The following is a 22,083-nucleotide window of genomic DNA, read 5'->3' on the forward strand; positions in this document are numbered from 1 at the left end:
GTACTTTCTTGTTTTGTGCTTTTTAAAGGAAGGACAACAGGTTATTCCAGCAAGCTGAAACAGGAAATTAGAACAAATGAAGTCTTTCCAACACTGAATTACTAATGCAATAAAGGAAACTGAGCAATAGCAACTGATAACTCTTAAGTCTGCAACTCTCTGCAAGGGCAACAGTAATGACAATTTAGTGTTGGGATGTCAAATGCAGAGGTTAACTGTGAGTCAACCAACGAAACAGCAATCCATCAAAACAATGAAGCAGAAAAAAAGGAAGGGAAGGGGGAAGAGACCCCTCACACTTTTGTAAAAGCCAGCAAGAGCGGAAGCCCTGGACTGAGTGAATTTCTCTGGCTTAGAGGTGATTATACAGTAGGCTAGGTACAACTCTATAGCTGCGTCACCATGAACTTCCGCAAGCAAGACTGCCAATCTACTGGTGTTTATTTGGACAAGGTTGTGTACAGTGCTCTTACATTGCTTTCAGCTAATAAAATATCAAAAGAGGATGTCGAAGAGTTCACTATGAAATGTTGTACCTAGGGGGAAAAATGTGGGGAAGAATTATTTTTTTTTACATACCTGTGATATACCCAAGCAGGTACTTGTTACTTGTATGTACATATGCACAGCAACAGCAAGGCAGAATTTGTCATTCATTAGCACAGTACTGCTGCACAGCGCCTGATCTCTTCCACTAATGAGAAATTACCCAGGAGGCAAATCTTGGGGTTTCAACCAAATTGGGTTTCCTGGTTTGTTTCTCCCAAGCCAGGAACTGGAAACCAATTATAAACTCTGGCTTCAGATTCTGGCTTGTTAGCAGAGCCACAAAATAGGTGTTCCCCATTTGGATGGAACGCCAAGCCTATGCTCCCTCGTTAGTTTGTTGCTGCATGCAGCTCCCAGGTTATGAACAAGTTCTGTCCTGAGAAAACAGAAATTCATCTTTCCATCTAATGTGTATGGAACTCAGATGATGCACAGTTGGCCTTACACATTTGTGGGGGTTAAGTGTGCAGGACCCCCATGAAAGTAGAAAAACTGTGAATCTCTCTCATCAGTGCCTCCTCTTTGCAGCAAGGAAACACTGGAGGTTTCCCTCTCTGGATGGGCGGGGGCAGGAAGACATGCTCTGGAGGCCCCCCTCTCTACCCTTTCACTTCCCCTCTCTCTACAGTGATTTTTTAAAGTAATTTCTAAAAAGATGATTGGCTTTAGTGCAGTGTGTTCTTAAGTATGGGTTGTTCATAACTCAGGAATGCCTTGTACTCTGGCTGCTTGTGATGGTGGATACTGCGAAAGATTGGGATTGCTGCTCATGACTGAAAAGCCAGGATTCTCTGGAACTTTGGTAAATTACATGCATACAAGTCCACAATGTCCAAGATGATATTAATCCTAAAATGAACCTACACTGGTTATTCCGATAAGATTGCGTTACCTTTCACTCTTACCTATTTCTTCCTGCCAGGTATCTCCTTAATCCAGGATCCAAACGATTGCAAGATGCTCTTTAAGAATCCTGGTTCATCTCAACTGCTGTTCACAGCCATGAAAACACCTATTAAACTGCGGTTAAACAACAAGTAGAAAACTTGATGGAGATACCAGGTGTGAAGGTGCATTTCAAAGGCCCATTTGTCCATATGGATGAACAAAGGCCACAGTGTGTCATCTATGTTGGCCCAAAAGGCTCTTCAAGAGCAGAAACCAAGCTAGCTTATCAAAAACACAGTCCCCCTTCATTTGCTCCCAGTTGAACATTTAATATTGATACACAGAGCACAAATCAACCCAAGTGAAACACGCCTGAGCTCCCTTGATTTTAATGGGAGTGCCTCTCTATGCCAAGGCACATCAATGGGAATTAGCATGTGGGGACAATCCAGCCCAAGCTGACCTCAGTGGGAAAATTCAGCATGTGCTTAGGGATCTCCAAGGGAAGCAGCCATGTATAAATGACTTTGGTTGGATTTTGCCATTTGTCTATTACGATTTTCTATTCTCCAGCCTTCACATGAGAAGCAATATGTAAAACTGTGCAAGATTGTTACAAGATACCCAGCATTCCTTCCTCTTCCAGAAGAATGTGTGCAACACCTTGTCCAGGTACGCCACCAAATGAACATTCAGCTAAATTAGTGGCCCAGTTAAAAGCAGATGCACATCTCACAAAGGGATTAATACTGATTTACTGTCCTATGCACCAAACCGTCTGAAATAAACCCCGTTGTGTAAAAGCTACTGAGCATGAATCGCTGGAAAAAAGCATTTGCTGAAATGGATGTCATACTGAGGAAAAAATGAGACTTTGTTCCACTGCAAAGTGAAACCAAACAATTTATTTGTGCTAAATGAATGGAAAGAATGTATTTCAGAATACATTTCTTTATACATTGTACCGGCTTATGCTGCTAAATACGCATTTGCTATTGTCATCTAACTTTCTCTGTAATCTGTTCCTTTTCTACCAAGCAATACAACATTTTCGGCTGTTATAGCAATATGCTGCTATTTTGTGCACTTTCAATCACATTCTGATTTTTCTTTGAATGCTTAAAATATTGGTTCAAACTTTCAGGGGAGGGTGTTACACAATTAATATATTTTAAACAAGGGGAAGGAAATCAGGCTTTTTGTTGTTGTTCGTGTTGTTTTTAATACGAATTGCTTTTCTACAGCAGAAAATCAGAGAGCACATTTTAACCAGCCACAAGGGTTTGTTGGCAGAACCACACTTACAGAAGATTATTGTGATGAGGACAACAGTATGGACAATTTCACAGGCCAACGTGAATCAGAAATGAAACAATCAACTCTTAAGGTCCATGGATTAATACATTCTGTATACTCTGACAAGTCAGGCTTCCCACACTGCAATTCAGACTGTACCACGCACTGGGAGAAAGGTACGCTTTTATCATTTACAGTTTTACTGCTGTCTCTGAAAATGAAGGGGTATAATTAAAAAAGTGAGCTTGGGCATTAATGTATCTGGAATTCCATTTTTGTATTAAAAGCCGTATCATTTTTATTACCGAAATGGAGTGCTGTTTTCCTATTTATGCTTGAAACACTGCGATATCTAGGAATTCGTAATATACAGCCCATGCCTGTAATTTCATATGCAAATTGTCGATGAAAAAATATAAAAAGCTGTCCCTTTTATTTTACAAACCTAGAAGTGAAGAAAGGGGTGGAGGAAAGAAACAAACACAAAGCTTTGGGAGCTCAGCAAAATGTAACGCCGTAATACCAAACAAGGTAGCAAATGTTCCAGCCAGAGGGTGGACAGACATGTAAGTTGAAATAAAACACTGATGGATTTTTTTTTAATTAGTGCTGCAGAGTCACAACACTGGCTGCTTTACAGCAACTTCAAATATAGCACACCTCTTGGGCAGAAAGCACTTCCGGGTGTTTAAAAAAAGCCGTAAAGCCACTATGTATTCATGTGATTGCCCACACACCGGTCTCATGCTTTCTCCCCCATGGAAGTGCCTTCCAGGTAGGAAACGTGCTAACATGGGAGGCAGCCCTCGGACAAACTTCTACAACACAATTAAACAGTGAAGCCTCAATAACTTCAGTGCAAATAAGTCAAATCCAAATATACCATTGTAAGCCTTTGGCTTGTAGTAAACTGCTCTGTGTTATGAGTCCAACTCTGAATACAGGTTTGTTGAGCACATGCACTAAGGCTGAGAGGAAGGGTGCACTGAATGTTGAAAAGTGGCTGACGGGGGAGCTGACGACTGGACCGCAGGCTGTGGAGGCGGTGGCGGCGGTGGCGGAGCAGGCTGCGCTGGGGTCTGAGTATTTGGAGAAGGAGGAGGGGTGGGACGCTTGAATTTGTCAGGGCTGTTGCTTCTTCGTGGCGAAGGTCTCTGCGGAACAAAACAGGGAAGCCAGGGTGTCACCTGCACACACTCAAAAAAGCAAGGAAGCCGTTCTCTCCTGTTGACACATTAGCTTGAACTCTAGTTAATTCCTGCTGGAGAAACAGCCATTAAGCAAAGAGGTATCTCAGGGGACCTAAGCTGACTTCTTCCAAGATCAGGCTCACTATTTTGCAGAAACACCAGTCAAGTGAGGCATGACACATAAAAGGAGTTCCAGTGTTGATCTCGCCTAGGAAAGACAAGTATTTTGCTGGCTGGCTCTCCTTTCTGTGTGTATGAATGGGTGCACATGCACACAGGTGGAAGAGAGCGTTCAATGTTCCTAGTCCTGAATGAAACCAAGAATCTTCCCTCTATTTTGTGATTTATTGCTGCTGCTGCACCAAGCACCAGCGTCTTCTTGCCATGCTAAGCGATCCCTCAGTTGAATCTGGGCTTTCCCCCCATCCTTCATGTTTGGCTTTATGGGCTTGCTTTGCGCCCCCTTCCTTTTGCTCAGGAAGTGAGCTCATTCATAAGGGTCTTCAAGCTGTTCTGGGTGGGGTCCCACTCCCCTTGGCGGAGCAGGATGGTTGCTTGGGGGGGTTCTCCTTGATCCATCCTTGTCGCTTGAGGCTCAGGTGGCCTCACTGGCACAGAGGACCTTTCACCAGCACTGGCTGTGGCCCTTTCTGGACAAGAACCCATCTGCGCTGCAGCAATCTCTAAATCGGATTACTGCAATGTGCACGGTACGTGGGGCTCGTCTTGAAGACTGCTCAGAAACTGCAGCACGTGCAGAATGTGACAGCCAGATTAATCACCGAGGTCCACAAGTCTCAGTTCCTAACACCAGCCCTGGCCCGCCTGCACGGGCTGCAGGTATGCTTCCAGGCCCAATTCAAGGTGCTGTTGGGAACGAGAGGGCCAGCTGTTCTTGGCATGCGTTCCCAGGTCATGCTGATCTGAACTTGGCAGAGGAGGAACTGGAGAGGGCCTGGGAATCTGGGGCTTCAGACTCCGAGATGGGAGGAGCAGAGGAGCTCATTTCAAAATGGCCACACTTTAAAACCTTTGTGTGTCGCCCAACTGGGCCACAGCACCTTTCACGGCTTATCTCATGGCCACTCTCTCCAGGTGCCGAGGCCAGCCCTGAGAATACCCACAATGTACAACTGTGGCAAGGGGGCACGGGAGAGGAGTTCTCAGAGCCAGCTGAAACTGGCACGGCTCCTGGCCCCATGATGTGGCATCAGGAGAGGAGGGCTGGCCAACCAGAGGGATGGTATAGAGAGAAGGTGCACTCACTTCCAACAGGACCCTCCCAGAGGGATGGGGCCCAGATATGCTGAAAAGGAGGGCCCCCAGAAGTAGTTGCTAGGTGGGGCGGGGGAGGGGCTGCTGTAGGTCATGCTCCGTATTGATTTTTGGATGGAGATGAATATGACATTTACTATTTTTTTGTAAATCCCAATACTATAGATGACTTGCAGAAAATTAAAAGCAACCAACATAAAGAAGATCATTTCAGAGGCTGATGTTGACTTCTCTGATACTCACTGTAATACCATGGGATGGTCCCATATGCTGCACATGAAGGCCTGGGGAGTTATAATAAGACACGCCGGCTCTTGTTAGTGAAGTTGGGGGAGTAAAACCAACTGTGTGACTTGCATATGAGAGACCTAAAACAACGAAAGCAGGACAATGCATGGTTGCAAATATTAATGCATCATGGTATGCAAAATGTCAAGTACATCAGAAGGGAAAAAGCAATCCTGCCCACCAGGCAAATTAATGGCACTTGACCATTTGTGCTTACTGGTGTTGATATAGGCAGGTGACAAATTTAGTTATTTTAATTTCTAGCATGGTTGATTCCCAAAGACTGATGTGGATAACAATAAGGAGTTCACATGACTCCAGTCATGCTCACATGACTCCAGTCCTCCGTCAGCTTCACTGGCTTCCCATTGAAGCCCGGGCCCAATTCAAGGTGTTGATTATGACCTACAAAGCCCTAAACGGCTTGGGTCCTGGCTACCTGAACGAGCGCTTACGTCCGTATATGCCCGACCGCCCTTTGAGATCTGCGGGAGAGTCCCTTCTCCGGGAACCCTCCATGAAAGAAATTAGGAGGGTAAGTACCCGGAGGAGGGCTTTCTCTGCGGTGGCGCCCAACCTATGGAATTCACTCCCCAAAGAGGTCCGCCTGGCACCGTCGTTACTGGTTTTTCGGCGCCAGGTAAAGACCTTTTTATTTAAACATCATTTCAATTGTTAAAACATATGATCTGGCCAGGGCAACTTCTTCCTTCTCTTTCTCCTCCTATATTTTTATTTTATACTGATAATTTTAATTTTATTTTTGTAAATCAATGTATTCTTTGTATTGTTATATTTAATGGTAATTTTATTATGTACTATTGTATTTCAATGTATTTTATCATGTTGTAAGCCGCCCCGAGGTTTCGGCAAGGGGCGGCATAGAAATGCTATCATCATCATCATCATCATCATCTGAGCTACTGACTTAAGAGAGAAAGTGGATGGACTTAGCAGGCTGCTTCCAATTAATCAGCATTGGAACTTCAAGCTGGTTTCCTGCTAAGAAGAAATGCTGTAGACTGTGTAGAGCAAGACAACTGTCCATAATAAAATGGAAGATACTATAAAAGGTGAAAAGTAGGATGTAGAAGGAACCATTATTTTGTGTGCATATATGTTAAGTAAGACCTTGCACATTCTCGCGCAACCCTGATGGTTGTATTCCCATTTGTCTAAATGTTGACACATTTTACTTCTTGAATAATAAAAAGAAGATGTGAGATGAGTACTTCAAGCCTTTACTTACTACTTTTCTATAAAAATCACACACACACACACAAACAGGGCACAAATATACTATCATGCTGTACACATAAATGTAATATGGTGTGTGTATGTGTATATATATATATTTATATTTACCAGGTGATATAGGTCTGCTAGAACTTGGTGAAGGCGTATATGGAATTGGGCTGGACACAGTGCGAGGTCTTAATCCTTGTGCAGACATCTCATTAAAATATCTAATTTAAAAGATAAAGACTGATTAATTTTACCTTCCCACAGCTATTTCCTAATTTTAAATTTAATGTTTAGGTTTTGTCTGGCTTCTTTCCTATAGCATAAAACAAATATAAAAATACTGGAGAAGCATCAGCACAGAGTCAGTACAGCTTCAATGTTCAGTGAATTACTGAATTAATTAAAAAATAGGACAGTCAGTAATCAAAACAAATGAAGTACTTTTATACAAGTAGATATAAGAACAAAAAGCAGCAAAGCTCTGCCTCCAAAGCTGCATCTCTCCTTTCTCTTATAATGCAAAGAATTCCTCTGCTTCTAGTGCCTATAATAAAAACTGATGTTTGTCCTTTAAAAAATGCAGATTTACACAGATTTAATCAATTCATTTACCCATTAAAACTCATATATCAAATGATTTAACTGAATCACAGTGCTAGCAGGGAGGTGGGGTTTAGAGCATTCTTACTATCTTCACAAGTCTAAATTTGGGCCAATTTACTAATTAAATATAACAAAACTGAACTGTAGAACATGTGGCCCCTTCAGAAGTTGTGGGACTACACCTCCTGTCAGCCCTAGCTAGAACAGCCAAGGCTGAGTGATGACAGGAATTAAGTCCAGCATAAGTTGGAGGACCACACTGCATCAAAGAGGGACCACTCTTGGCACTCATGCCCTGGCTTCCATCAAGTGGAAGGGTATCCCTACGTGGGACAACCATTGGACAGAGCAGACCTGTGTTAAGGTTGCCCTTCCTCAATCGGCTGTCCTGCTGAACCGCATCCAGGTATCATTATGCTGTACCCCTGCCCTCCCCTGCTCCGCTCTGCCAGCTGCCATGGGATGAAAATGATCAGCAGTCACAAATATAAGACATAAAGGGAGATGCTACACATCGCAGGGAGAACCTAATGGGGGGCTGTGGCACTTGAATATACTGCAGCGACACCAACCTCTCATCATCCATTTCCAGACTGGATTCGCTTTCCGACAGCTGTCTGCACAAGGCTTCTCTCCGCTCCATCTCCCTCTGCAATTTTCTCTGGAGCCTCAAATTCTCTTCTCTCATGTGACGCTCTTCCTCTAAATACTGTGCCATCTTCTCTGAATCTGAAATGTCCAGGTTTTGCATTAGCTTGCTATTAATAAACCTCACTAGCTGTTTTGCAGGCAGCATTTATGGTGCATCACTTACAGTTCTAAGCTTGGTAAATTAATTGGCATATAGGCAGCTGAACAGACAGAATAGTTCTAACTGTGGTTAGAACTACCACAGTTAAAACGAATCGGGATCAAATAGTTGTCTATTCACCACGTTCATGGGTACACAACAGGGAACTGCAGTCTGTTGCAAAGGGAAATCAGAAACTTTATTGTTCTGTATATATGGAAGCGCATAGCTCAGATAGCTTCAATAACCATAATCTACTTCATTGATCAGGGTGACAAATATCTGAACTAGGCCAGACACTGCCACTTTAGAATGACAAATGGGAATATTTTCAGCTATGATAAAATTACCACCAGGCATTCAGTTGCGAGTCTTAGAATGGTGCTCTCTCCCCCACTCTAAGCAACAGTAACTGTTTATTTAGATAATAGAAATGCCCATGGAAAACCAATTTAAATATGCTACCATCTTAATGACCATTTACAGCAGGTTGTTAATTTGCTTCTAGACGAGTTTTTTCTCAATTCAGCTTCACAACCTTGCCAGGGAGGCTTGCTTCACACATGCGACTCAGCCACTGAACAGTACAATTGAGCAAGGAAGCCTCTATAATCCCAGCCCAACATTATCTTGGGCATTTTTTTCTGAAGAGGATGAGCATACATGTTACAAGTGGAATAATATGCACCACCACAAACGCTCCATTTTGCTTATACCAATGACTCCTTTGCACGCTGTTCTCATAGCATGAAAACAAGACAAGACAGACCTGGACCCCACAGGAGGAGCCTCCTTGTACCAGCACTACCCCCCACCCCCAATCCATGAGAGCCCACACTAGTATGGGGAGGAGCCACCGAAAGATGGTAACTGAGGAGGCATATCCATATGCAGAATCATTTGTCTGCACAGAAATCTGACACAGGAGATTACTTTGGAACTGTGGCCGCTTCAAAGACTTCATGCAGATTTTGCAGTGTGTTCTTTTAGAAGTAGCCAATGGTGGCATATAAGGTGATAAATCATGCACATTCAGGCATGTGTCACTGCACTTGCCCATTGGGTCATTCAAGGACTAGAACAGAACATTCAGAAGATACAGTAGAGCAAAGCCAAGATTCACTGTTGAGCTAATAAATCAGACCAGCATTTCCACATACACAGTCATCACTCAGAGGCCTTGTTCCCACTTTTCACTACAACAACCAAAGAGGCTGATAAGCACATAGAGATTAATACGCCTCAACTTCTTCAAGTGGCGTAGATTGTAAATTTTCCAGTCCAAAACATATTTCTTCCCTAACTGCAAATTATACCTCAGAAAGCTGAAATATTTATATTGCTCTGCCAAAATATTTTATTAGAACTGAAATATGTTCAAAGATTTTATTAGAAATGAAACTAAAAACAAGTGATTTGGAATTAAAGAAGAAAATGGAAGTGTCACTAGTTGTACAAATATCTAAAAGAAATTAAAACTGGCAAATGTTTACAAGATTCTAGTTCATTCCACCGAACAGAAATAAGAAACTGGGACAACTCTTGCATTTGCCATCTTTCAAAAAATCAGTTCAGGTAATTACCTCCTCTTCCTGTGTTTAAGTGTAGTAAGATAATGTTTGGACTTCGGAATTACATGCTTGCTTCTATTCCACTTCCTGTATTAGAAGTTACCACCTAGGCTGGACAGTTTCCTTGAAATTAGTTATTTGCAAAGTATTTCAGTCAGTTAAGGGTATACTCATGAGCATGTTTAGAAAAATGTCCTATGACTTTTCTTGGTTGAGGAATGTTGGAAGTTTAGACCATTTTTTTCTCTCCAAACATGTGTACAGCTGCACCCTAAACGTTACTTAAAAAAAAATACTGCTCAGATTTTATTTTACACATGACTCCACGGACCACATTTGCTTGCATCCAATATCTATTCTAACCTTGAAGTGGGGCCCTAAATTAGACGAATACTGGTTACAACCCACTGAATTGCTTTGCTGTGGGGGACACATTCAACTTCTGAGGCAAGCATTATATAGGACGTAAGAGGTTATATTCTGTAATGACTGTCAGGTGAAGGCTGGTCACCTCCTGTATCACAAGGAGCCCTGTTTTGTCCACTAATTATCACTCTCATTCCTTGAAGGTTCTGGGAACTTGGCCCACAGAATCCAGTGCACCAAACTGTGTGCTGGCTGGTCACCCCTTTTCTCCAGTGAGTGACCTGTAGCCCCCTCACTTGTCTCTAAGCAGACAAAAGTGGAAAATGGAAAAGGCATCTAGACTAAAGGAGAGGATCTGCATTAAGCTGTTTGGCATTACAGAGTTACAGAAGTAATGTTTTCATTGCTATAATATGCACTCTTGCTCAAAAAAGGCAGGGCTTACAAAATGGCAGTGTCTCTCCTGTTTAATCTCACACTAGCCTGAGACCTGGTGACATTTTTACAATTTCAAATAGCAGATTACCTTTAACAGTTATGCAATTGAAATTGTCCAGAAGGCTGATGAGCCAGACAGTTTAAATATTATGCAGCTCAGCAAGTGGTTATGCCAAGAATATTTATGTATTTCTTGAAAGTGAAACTTATTGAAAATGCAAAACATGCTATGGTTGCATTTTAGCAAAGATGGCAAGATTCCACAAAAGTTTGCAATAAAGTTGTTCGGGATCCTTCACATGTGCCAGTTGTTTAAAAGGCCTACATGAAAAGTTTAGTTATCAAACATAACTACTCCTTGATAACACTGCTTGAAATCTATAATTGTCCTTTTTTTTTAATAGGCACAGAAGTGGAACGAGAGAAAATGGTCTTCTGCACTACAATAATTTTATGTATAAACGTTAATTTCTTGAAAGCATATATCAGCATAAGGCATGAGAGTGCAGAGCCAAAGTAAACTGGACTTACGCTGTAACTGTGCAGCTCTGAGTTGTTTCTTTAACCTCTCTACTTCATTCTTTAGAAACCTGATATGCCGCATCATATTCTCTGGAGAGTCTATCTCCATTGATATGTCCCTTGGTGATGGAGGAGCAGATACAGGCTGGTCTAACTTCTCCTGCAAAATTCTGAAATACAAATAATAGGATATTGTCTTCTGAAACAAAACTCACACATTCTGTTTCAATTCTTTGTAATATTATGCCATAAGAAAAGCCACAACATGATCTGAAAAGGTCACTGTTCTTTGTGTTAAACCCATCTCTGTAAAATTAACATGTGGGTCCAGTTTAGATGTACACACAAACCATGGTTTGTTTTTAAATGCATGAGCCATACAATAAGCCTTGGGCCTGTAGAAACTTCTCACCTTCACATGCACAAGGGAGAAATCAAATGCTTCTGTTCAGGGCTTGCAATAAACCCATTTGCTGTTTTGTCTGATCACACCACACTGTGGCTTGGACCAACCATACTTGGTTCACTAACATGGTATCAGTGAATGCATATGAAGGAATAAGAGAGAATGCAGAAAGCGGAGGGGCAAAAATGCAGAAAGCGGAGGGTCACTACAGCTCTTGTGTATAATGACAAAGCACCATCAGCCACTGCACTGAGACTGGGCTGCTCCTTTTAGCTAATGGTCAAATCTCCACTCCTGTCTGTGATATGGCTACAAATCATACAAATGTTGAGCTATAGCTTTGTTACACACATTTAACAAAATGCGCTATCATTTGTTGTCCCTCTTGTTGTCACATTTCATCATTCTTATTTTCTTTCTTCAGGTTTTAATTATACCTTGTCTCTATTCTTACTGCCTATATTGCATAGACATCCTCAAATGCACTTCCCGGACACAATCAGCATTGCTGAGGATTGACGGATGAACTGAGAAATGCCAACTTCCAACAGCAATGTATGGACACGACCACAAGATTGCAGTATAGGTTACTTTCAACAACTGTGTGCAAACTGATTTAACCTCTATTCCCCTGGTGTTAGCACTGTGTGAGAGTAAATAGCACTCTGTATTGATAGTGCAAAGCTGATAAAAGAGAAGCAAAGCTTTAACAAGTTATTTATTGTATGATAGTGTTCATATTGTTGTCACCACATCAGAGTATGTATTACTCTAGCACTTTCCACACCAAAATCTATAAGGAAGGTCAGCATTATGGTTTTCACTTTGCATTCTGGAGGAAGGGGCCAAGAAATAATTGAGATTGCCTAAGGCAGGGCTGAGTAACCTTTTCCTCCAAGGGGCTCATGCAGCAAAGGGTGGGGGCCGCGCACTGGTGGTGAGCATGGCCAGGGCCAGAATCCCTGTTCCACCACTCACACATGCACGTTCATACAGGGACAGCGTCTCTCTCTGCCTTCCGTCAGCTCAGCAGCACGTAGGGGTAGGTATACCATTTAGATGGAGAAGATGGTGCGAAGGGAGGGTTCTTCTGAGACTTGTTCTCCTCCATTGAAATTGCACCTCCCACCCCAAACAATGCAAAGCACACAGGCAATTCGCCCAACTCGACAGCCTGCTGAGAAGCTGAGTGGTGGGCTTCGGGGTGAGGTTGGGCACTCCCAGCAGGCTGCAGTCAAGGCCTCTGACAGGTAGCCTGAGGGTTGTCCATCCATGGACTGAGGCCACCAGTCAGTTCACAGCAGATGGCTAGTTTCCGAAACTGCAGGCTTCACCATTCACGATTCATACATCAGTCTCCTAGCTGCTACACAACACAAGTTCTTGGCATAACCGCTTGCTGAACTGGGCATGTTTATCATTTCGGCCAAGAGGTTTGATTAGAAATCTGGGGAAGCACGAAGGGGAGTGGTAGAGTTCTCCAGTACTTGGTAAGATGACACAGAGAATCAGCTTCCCAAGGGATCACTGAGTGGGCAGCAGCGCACAGCCCATGGCCTGAAAACTTCACAAGGTCCCTTAAAGATTTAGCTACAACCCCTCACATGTGCCCTGCCAATTTGCTGCCACCAGCAGTGGAGAAATGGCTACCTCAGAGGAGCTCACCGATGTAAAACTTTGTTGGACACTGTACTCAGGGTAGTGCTTGGCATTCACTTAACCTTTTAAATTACTAGTGCTTATTAAGAATTACTTTGAGGTCCCCTTTACTACTTGTGACAATAACCCCGTTCTCCATCATCAGCATAAATAACATGCAAAGTTCAACTGCCACCATTTGGCTGCACAGTCAACATTGCAAACCCTTCTTCACAAAAACACATTTTAAGCAAACTGGAACAGAAGAACTCATGACACAACTGTGCTGCACAGTCAAGCTGCAAGAGAAGCACTCTCACTTCCATGTGTTTGGGAAAACCACATCAAGTTTTCATGAAATGGGAAGATTACAGACATACGAACCTTCTATTAACTAGATTAACAACTGCCACAGTGCAAAACGTACTTCCTTCACATGGTCTGCAGAGATTTCACTGCACTGGTGAAATCCACTAAATGCGGTGAAACGTTCTTGAGAAAACTCGGACTAGTCAAGAGTGCTACCTTAATATTAATTCCCACTTTTAAAAGCAAGTTTCATAACATTCCAATGGCTCCAGGTAGACAAGGGTAGCCTGGTTTCAGTAATCCAGTTTTGAAGGCTGTCCAGAAACAGCAGCTCATGCAAACAGCAGCTGCCAAACTGATAACAAGGACCGGAAGATCTGAACCTATAACAGCCATTCTGGCCAGCTTGTACTGGCTGTCTGTATGCTTTTGAGTCCAATTCAAGGTGCTAGTTTCAACCGTGTAGAGCTCTACACTGCTTGTGACCAAAATATTTGATGGAACATCTCTGTCTGCCGCCATCTACCCGGACACTATGATCAAATTCTGAGGTCTGCTGCCAAATGCCACCTTTGGGGGAAGCTTGGTTTGGAACAAGGAGAAAGGCCTTTCCAGTGGCAGCCCCCCCACCCCCTGCATTATGGAACAAGCTAAGGCCCACCTGGCACCAACTTTAATATCTTTCCAGTGCCAGGTTAAGACCCATACTTTATGACAGGGCATGTAATTAGTTTTATATTATATGGAATTATTATGTCAACTGCTTAACAGATCTTGTGGTTTAATTTGGATAAGCCACTGTAGCTTTTTAAAATTGATTTTAAATTTTGTATTGTATTTTATGATATTTCTATCGTATTTCATCTACCACTGTAAACTGCCTTGAGGGTTTGAGCTATTGGGCAGTACAGAAATATAATTAACAACAACAATAAAGGCAAAGCTTATCACAAGACATCAAGGAAGACCTCCATGGAATTATGAGTCTATGCTACTCAACAGCCCATTCTTGCACAAGATACAGGATTAAAGGGTTCCTGTAACTGCCAAAAATGCACACAACTTGCCTATCCACATAAACAAAAAGGCAATTATGCAGAATCGAGCCAATGGCCTTTCTAGTCCAGCATTTTATTCCCATAGTAGCCAACCAGATACCTCAATGGGAGGTCCACAAGCAGATGAGCACATCAGCCTCTTAACCAGGAAGTCTTAGACAGTCATCATGGCTAGTAGCCACTGACAACCCCATCCTCAACATGTAAAGATGCTACTTTTTCTTTTTCTTTTTTACTTCTTTTATGCATATTCCAATACTTGGCATTGGGGAAGAAGCAAATATATTCACACAGATATTGGACACTTTGCCACACAAACAAATGAAAATAAAGGGGGCAGTAACAGCAATACAAGAAAAGCCAAACCAACCGCTTTTCTGCTTCAAGCTTATCCATTCTCTTCCAGAGGCGATTCACTAGTGCTTCTTGTTCTTGTTCTAGTGTGTTTTCAAGATCAATCTTCTCTCTTCTTAGCTAGGAGACAGAAATTGTTTATTAAACAAGCAAACAAGCATACAGCAAACTCACAAACAGCAGCTGGATCAGTGAGCAGCACATTGTGTGTGAAAACAAACCATTAACTAAAGAAGTGAAGTCAAAGGAATAGGTAACAATAAAAAACTCAGAATGACATCACGGTAAGTTCTTGGAGGGCTTCTGGCTGGCTACCGAGACCAGCCGGAATTTGTGGAGTCCTGCAGAATATGCTCGCAGCAAGAGACATACACCTCTCCTGCTTTCAGATACATTGCCAGAAGCAATGGAGACTGCAGACTGTAAAAGTGCAGGGTCAAGTTTTCCGTCCAGTGACTTGATTGGTACCTTTAGGGTAGGTCAGGCAAAATGACTCCTGAAGATTAATCCTGAGGGGGAGCCGAGTGTGTTTCCCGTGTGGTGGGCTTTCTTTTGGGGACAGACGTAGCATGCTGCCAAGGGAGCCACCAGCCCCAGGGGATGGATACACAGATCCAGGCTGCCCAGGATGCCATGCCGTGCAGCCTGCTGCTGCTGCTGGTGATGACTGGCTGCCCCCCCCCCACACTCCCTTCCAACAGCTGCTGCTGATCCCAAAGGGGCAGCTTATGGAATGCCTACCCCAGACTTTAATTTAAAAAAAAAAAGGTATGTTTATAATTCTGCATATCCTCTAGCTCCTTTCTGTGCATTTCATATTTTTATTATTATGGGGGGTGTTAATATTGCGTTCGATTCTGTCCTGGGAGTTTCAATGGATTGAAAAGCAGGAACTAAATTCACAGATGGATAAAAATTGTTTTATATCAGACACGATGAAGGCTGTGCAGATTTGTACCCTGAAAGCTTCCACCCACAGACAAGGACTCACACTTAAGGATTTCTTCCCTTAATCTGAAATAATCACCCAGGATACAATCTGACAAAAACTGTATTACTCGATTGTAACAGGTGAGTTTTAGTCAATAGTTACAGCTGTCTTTCTGAAGACAGCACAGCCTTGCGTCACAGAGGCAGCATTTTAGAAGATGCATTCATGAGAAAAGCTAGATCAAGAATCTACAGCCCATACTAGAAAATGGTACCTCTCATACAACCCTGGGGCTTGATGCAGTCATCTATTTATCCCACAGTGGGATACACACACGCGCACGCACACACTTGCAAAAAATGTTATTCAGTTGTCTTATGCAAGAGGACCAGCTCTCTCTAGGCAAAAGAATGAACCAGGTGGGAAATGTATTCAGTCCAACAAGGCACTGAGGCTGACCTAACGAACAGAGCTTTGGCAGTATAGAAATCAATAAATATATACAGAATACTTTAAGGATAGAACTTCAAAGGGAGATTTCAACATCTGTACTAGAGATTATTGGTGAACCCAATTCTGTTCTTCAGACCACAGTTAGAACAATGGTTTCCTCTCTAATTCTAAGAAAGAAGTTAGCCTCATAAAGCAAGACAGATTATGCTATCATGCTGGAAAGGTCTCTGGGCTTATCTTGCATCCATATGCAATACTTTCCATGGAACTGTCACACACTGCTTATCTTGGAAATGTCCTGGCTGCTTGGTTGTATTGCTTATATTTTTTTTTCTTTATGTGTACATGTCTACATGCATCTTGGCCAGCTCAAATGACAGTTTTATGTCTTAAGAAGTGGGCTCCAGGGCATGAAAACTTGTCCCACAATAAGACACTAATTAAGGTGCCACAGGCCCATTGGTTTTGCTGCAACAGACTAATCCAACTAATCCTCTGGAAGCAGTTTCTTATGAGCTTGACTGCATCTCACCAGGGTCAATTCTGAGGAAAAGAACTCTGCAGGAGATCTGTGGGCTCAAAACAACTGTTTACAGTATCAACGAGATCCTCCACTCAATAGTATTGTGAATCCTACTGTGATAACAGAAGGTATAGAGACAGAATCATTATTCTTGCGCAGTTTGAAGGAGTATCACCAGATCCAAAGCCTTTCATTATGGATGGCTAGAATGCTACAGATCTGCGGCTGAATTCTAGTGAGCAGAATCCAGCACAATGCTCAAGAGTTTCTCTCCCACCCTCCCTCTGACTGCTAGTTTAAGGTGGGATATCAGGCAACTGTGTACTTGAGCTATCTGCTAAAATGTGGCAAGCTCAACATTCTGAAATGGCTGGAATTCATGATCTTCACCTACAAGGAATGGAAGTGCCATTCTGGACTCCACTAAATTGTGCATGCTGATCCTATTCAGATGTAGTGGCAACTTCTGGTGGGAAATCACAGGCTAACTGCAAATAGTAGGAACACATTCAGCATAGGAGTTGCTTTCTGATTCTATCACCAACCTTTCAATGTTGGGTTTGAGATTTGTTTCTGTGATGCCTGAACAGTGGCATTTTGAGATTGTTTGGGGGTTAAAAAAAACTCCAAGTTAACTCCAGAACAAATCATGTAGCTTTCAAGGGTTGCCAATAGAAACAGTAAGTGGCTCGGGTGCAGGTTGAGTCCCTAAAATTCATAGGTAAATTAACGAGTATTTGTTCCTGGGTGGTGCTGTTACATTGAAAAGGGTCATTTGTGTTCAATTTATCAGGAATCATTCCCAAATACTGCCCACTAAAGTGATCCTCACTCTGGAGCCACTCCCAACCACGGAAGTTTGCACAAAAATATTTACCAGTGAATGCCCTTAAAATTATCAGTTTTTAAAATGCAAAATATGCTTTAAATATACTTTATGCAGTAACCTTATTTTAAGTATAAGTGACATCAACATCCTGTTTTTTAAAATATAACCCAGAAGTCATTTGCCACAACACATACAGGTTTTCAGACTCTTTAATATGATTTTCATACAGATGTCTGAGTGCATTACTGTGATTTTAAAGAAATCCCCCATAAAGCATTTCATGTTATTACATTTTTAACTGGCTTTCAATAAGCTGACTTCAAAACTGCTTAAACCACACACAAAATGTAGTCCTAGATCAACAAGAAAAGTGCCACCGAAACAACAACTTAAGGATTCTGGTAATCCTGCAAAATCAGGATCTACAATTAGTTCTAGTACAGACCATGAAAGCCGAGGTAGACAATAAGTTCTTCACCCATAATAAAAACATTTACTAAGCTACGTAGCAAAATCATTTTAAGCTAAACTGCTTGCTGTGATTTAGGGAACACCTGCCACCTAGAGGCAGTTTCTTTAAGTCACAATAAAACTTGCTGTAAGATAATGTGGCTAATTGCATTATCCTTCATTACTTTTTAGCATCCCTGGATTATTATTGGGCACAGCAGATGTGTTTTAACCCCCAATATTTTTACAACATCAGATTTCATTTGCAGTGTGAAATGTCATCTTATGTATGAAACTGGGTTAGATAGCATTTTTCATGTTTCAGAATCTAGACTTCACAGAAAGTTGGGAAAAAAGACCTACCTCACATCAGCGACACTAGCTGCACATTGTTAGTACCCCACCTAAGAACATTTCTGAGCACTGATCAGAAATTTGCAAGAACCACAGCTTTTCTAACTACCCTGGAAGCAAAGAAGCGTTTAACTCTCACTCTGTTGTGACAGAGATACTGGGTTATTAAAGCACAGCAGACAGATGGTGATGGATTGCTTTGTCTCCATTATTCTATTAGTGAAAGACTACATAGAAGCAATCACTTATTGGTATGGCATTACCTGCGTAATTGCTGGAGACAATGGTAAACTGTCTACCTCTTAGGGCTAAATCAGGTGGCTGCAGATTCAGTCTCAGCTTTCACTTTCCCCATATTTTATTTATTACATTCCTATCCCACCTTTCCTCCTTTTGAGAAACTCAAGGCAGCTTATACAAGTCTCCCCTGCCTCCTCTCAGTCTTATCCTCACAACAACCCTGTGAGGTAGGTTGGGTTGAGAGTCTGACTGGCTGAAAGCCATCCAGTAAACTCCATGGTTGAGTGGGGACTAGAACCCAGTTCTCCTGAGTCCCAGTCCTGCGTGCTTAACCACTACACCACACTTTACATAATATACACCAACATGCTATGCACCATGATCCTTCTCTAGTCTCCAATGCTCAGCTTGGATCCCAGAAAGCATCAACAGATCCTGACTGGGACTGACCTCATCGATCTTACCTCCTTCCCACGGCCAAGAATCAAAAAGGGGTATTAATAGCAAACAAGGAAAAGGCACTTATTACTAGGGCCTACCTTTTAAAATGAACAATGGCTTTCAAATACAAGTCTCAACTACTGGGTCTATAAAGGAACAGGTTTTTTTTACTACATTTTAAATCTCTATTAAGAATGAGAAAGTAATCACGTTTGTTAACGTGTCTTCCAACCTTGGCACCATTTTACACTTGACGCACAATGACGTGGCAAAATTCTGGACTGTACTACTCTTGAGTGCCAACTCAGAAAAATCACATTTCTGAATGCTTCCTAATGTGCAGTGTTTGGGGAATGTAATGCATTCGCAGATGCATGACTCCATCCACCACGTTAGCTTTCTATCAAAGCTGACTTTTTAGATGAGGAGAATGTAAGAAAGTAGGAAAACCTTCCTCCATATGTAAATTAGTGCAGTTACCTAGAATATTCTCTTTCCATTCTGCATAATATGAATAATGGCTGCAGTTTTCATTACCATGGTTATAGAAATATTCCCTTCTCTGTCCCTACCCCTAATTAAAAAGGCTGCCGGCCCGCAAAGCTCCTACTGGAATGCTCCAGTTTATTATCCTAGAGGCAATTGTTCTCAGACACTATTGCCTTTAAACAGCCGACAACTCTGCTTATATCATGACAGATTAAAGGGAGGAAGACAAGGATCAGTGCAGGAAGAATATCTTAGGCACCAAGTATCAATTTTTAGTATGGCTGGGCAACTAAACCTTCCCCAGCATTTGCATGGAATACAGCCCTTCTGCTGTTCCTACGCTATGTAGCAATTCCTACCATTCCAAGTATGCAATTATTTTCTAAAAGCAACAACAGAAAACAGGTTCTTCTGAAGGAGAGGGGCTGATGAGCTGAGGCTGGAGGATGTAGCGGACAGAATATTTGTTGTAAGCACGCTGAAGACTCGGCTGGCAAGTTCAAATCAACCTGTGGTATTCCTCACCCTTGATCCTTGTGTCCTCACGGCCCCCTTAGCCTTGCCAAGCCATAATGCTGCAAAAGCCAGCACAGCCAGAAGCAAGGTTCTAGATCCACCAACCCTCTGCCTCTTGGGCTCCCCAGGTCGCAATCCTCAGCCGGTTTCCTTCTCACCAACTGAGCATAGCGTTAGCTCTACTTCCTCCCTGGCTTCACCCATCTCCAACTCCAGGTCTAAGCCACCCACTGCCACCCATTGCCCTGTTTCCTATGCTGCTGCATGCTTTGGTCAACTTTCTTGAACCACCTTGTCCTTTCATCCAGTCTTCACACGAATCTCCTTCCAACTGCTAACCCAGGGAAGGAGAATCTGAGATATTTCTGGCAGCTCTGCACCCTCAACACCTCTCTGGGCAGGAAGCAGAGCTGCTCACCCCTGCCAAACACCCCTGTGGGGTGGCCCTGTTCAGAAAAAAGGAAAATGTGCTCTTCGAAAATGCAAATAAATTTCTGCTTGCCCTTTTATGGTCTCCAGTATAGTTTTATGGCATGAGCAGAAGGATTCTGTGCAGCGAGTGAATGTGCATGTGTATGTGAAAATGAACAAACCAGAGGGGAGGTGTGTGTGTGTGAACAGATGGACGGCATCATGGATCCATGCAGATGGCAGTTTGAAGGCAGGCAGAGGAGGAGGTGTGGGGCTCACCGCCACTTCATACTCTGTTGCTGCCTCTCTCAATATTCTTTTGAGAGAAAAAAGAAGTGAGGAGTGGTTATTATCTGAGTAGAAGAGCATGGGTTAGTGACGTTCATCACTGCCAACAGATTGCCTTTGAGGGAATGGGGCTATTGGGAGAAAATTGGTTTTCCACTCTAGTGAAGTCCTTCCTGACTGCAAGTGCTGTGAAGCTTATGGATAAATTTTGTGTGGGAGCACTGCTTAATATTTACAGAGGTAATTATCTTAAATTATCAATCTGCTTCCTGGAAGTTAATGCATGGTCAGTTCAAGTGAATTCTCTGTGCCTTTCTGGCAGCAAAAAGACTAATATTACAACACTGAAAGGATAAATGCTCACTTCCTGTAACACAATGGACTGAAGACCTTAAAATGTGTTTAACTGTTGAATGGATGGCACAGAGACTCCACCTGCAAAATCTGCATATCTGACTATTTGATGTGCCTTCACGGAGACATATAGCGCTTAGAAACCTGTGTTTTCTTACACACATACATTTCATACATATGCACTGTAACTGATGTGGTCAAATCTATGCAACTACATTTTTTTTTTGTTGAAATTGTAGAATAAAATATTTTTTTTAAAAAATGCTGCACATTTTCCTTCTGGACTGTTCCCTGTTCCTCTGCCCTTTTCTTCAAACCTTTCCCTACATACAAACCTTCAAGTTTTTATTTTTCAGTCCAGTACCTAAAACTGCACACTTCCTTCAGTCTCCTTCCATCTAGGCTCCCCAACCCGCTTCTCAGACTTCTTCCCATTCTCTGACCACCTTGGATGTGTGAGGAATTAATCCTAGGCAAATGGAAGCTGTGCTGAAAATGGTTAAGTTCTCTGAGCGACTGAACATTCCCTGCCACCAGTCATACCAACTGAATCAGTATCACTTGTCACAAATGCAATGCAAGACAGATGACATGGTATTTACCTGCTCCAGGGTTAGCTGCTTTGAAATGGTATCATTTTCCAGTTTTTTAATTTTCTTCATCAATTTGTTCACCTGAAATTCCTGCTCCTGTTCTAAATGCTGCTCAAGTTCCGCCTTCTCATGCTGTAGCTACGATCAGAAGAGAAACTGAAATTCAAGATGCAGTCATTCCAAAATTACAAAGCCCTTTAAACAACACTTAATTTATCTGTATGCACTATTAGTACTTTTATAGAGATCTGAAAACATAACTAAAATTAGCAACCCCCGCCCTTTAAATGGCAGCCATTTAAGACAGGTAAATAAAAAGCCATTTAAAATAACTTCAACTGCATGTTGAAATAACTTTATCATTACAATGAACAGGAAACTTTTATTTTAGCAATGATGAATGCACTTACTTTCATCTTCTACAA

The 22,083-nt window shown here is 42.3% G+C and overlaps 1 protein-coding gene across 1 annotated transcript in view; it reads right to left on the reverse strand.

The window, feature by feature from the left end:
* Positions 1 to 2,327: 2,327 nt before the first annotated feature.
* Positions 2,328 to 22,083, reverse strand: part of CCDC6 (coiled-coil domain containing 6) — a 48,380-nt gene continuing 28,624 nt past the window's right edge. Inside the window, exons 3-9 of the mRNA XM_044420388.1 lie at positions 21,668 to 21,796; positions 14,803 to 14,906; positions 11,031 to 11,191; positions 7,907 to 8,063; positions 6,852 to 6,952; positions 5,442 to 5,566; positions 2,328 to 3,887 (exon numbers count right to left, since the gene is read on the reverse strand). Of these exons, the coding sequence (XP_044276323.1) occupies positions 3,696 to 3,887; positions 5,442 to 5,566; positions 6,852 to 6,952; positions 7,907 to 8,063; positions 11,031 to 11,191; positions 14,803 to 14,906; positions 21,668 to 21,796 (969 nt within the window). The 3' untranslated portion in view covers positions 2,328 to 3,695. The remainder of the gene's footprint in view (positions 3,888 to 5,441; positions 5,567 to 6,851; positions 6,953 to 7,906; positions 8,064 to 11,030; positions 11,192 to 14,802; positions 14,907 to 21,667; positions 21,797 to 22,083) is intronic.

This window comes from Varanus komodoensis, unplaced genomic scaffold (genome assembly GCF_004798865.1).
Source record: "Varanus komodoensis strain SLA01 unplaced genomic scaffold, ASM479886v1 scaffold11, whole genome shotgun sequence".
Taxonomy (NCBI): Eukaryota; Metazoa; Chordata; class Lepidosauria; order Squamata; family Varanidae; genus Varanus; species Varanus komodoensis.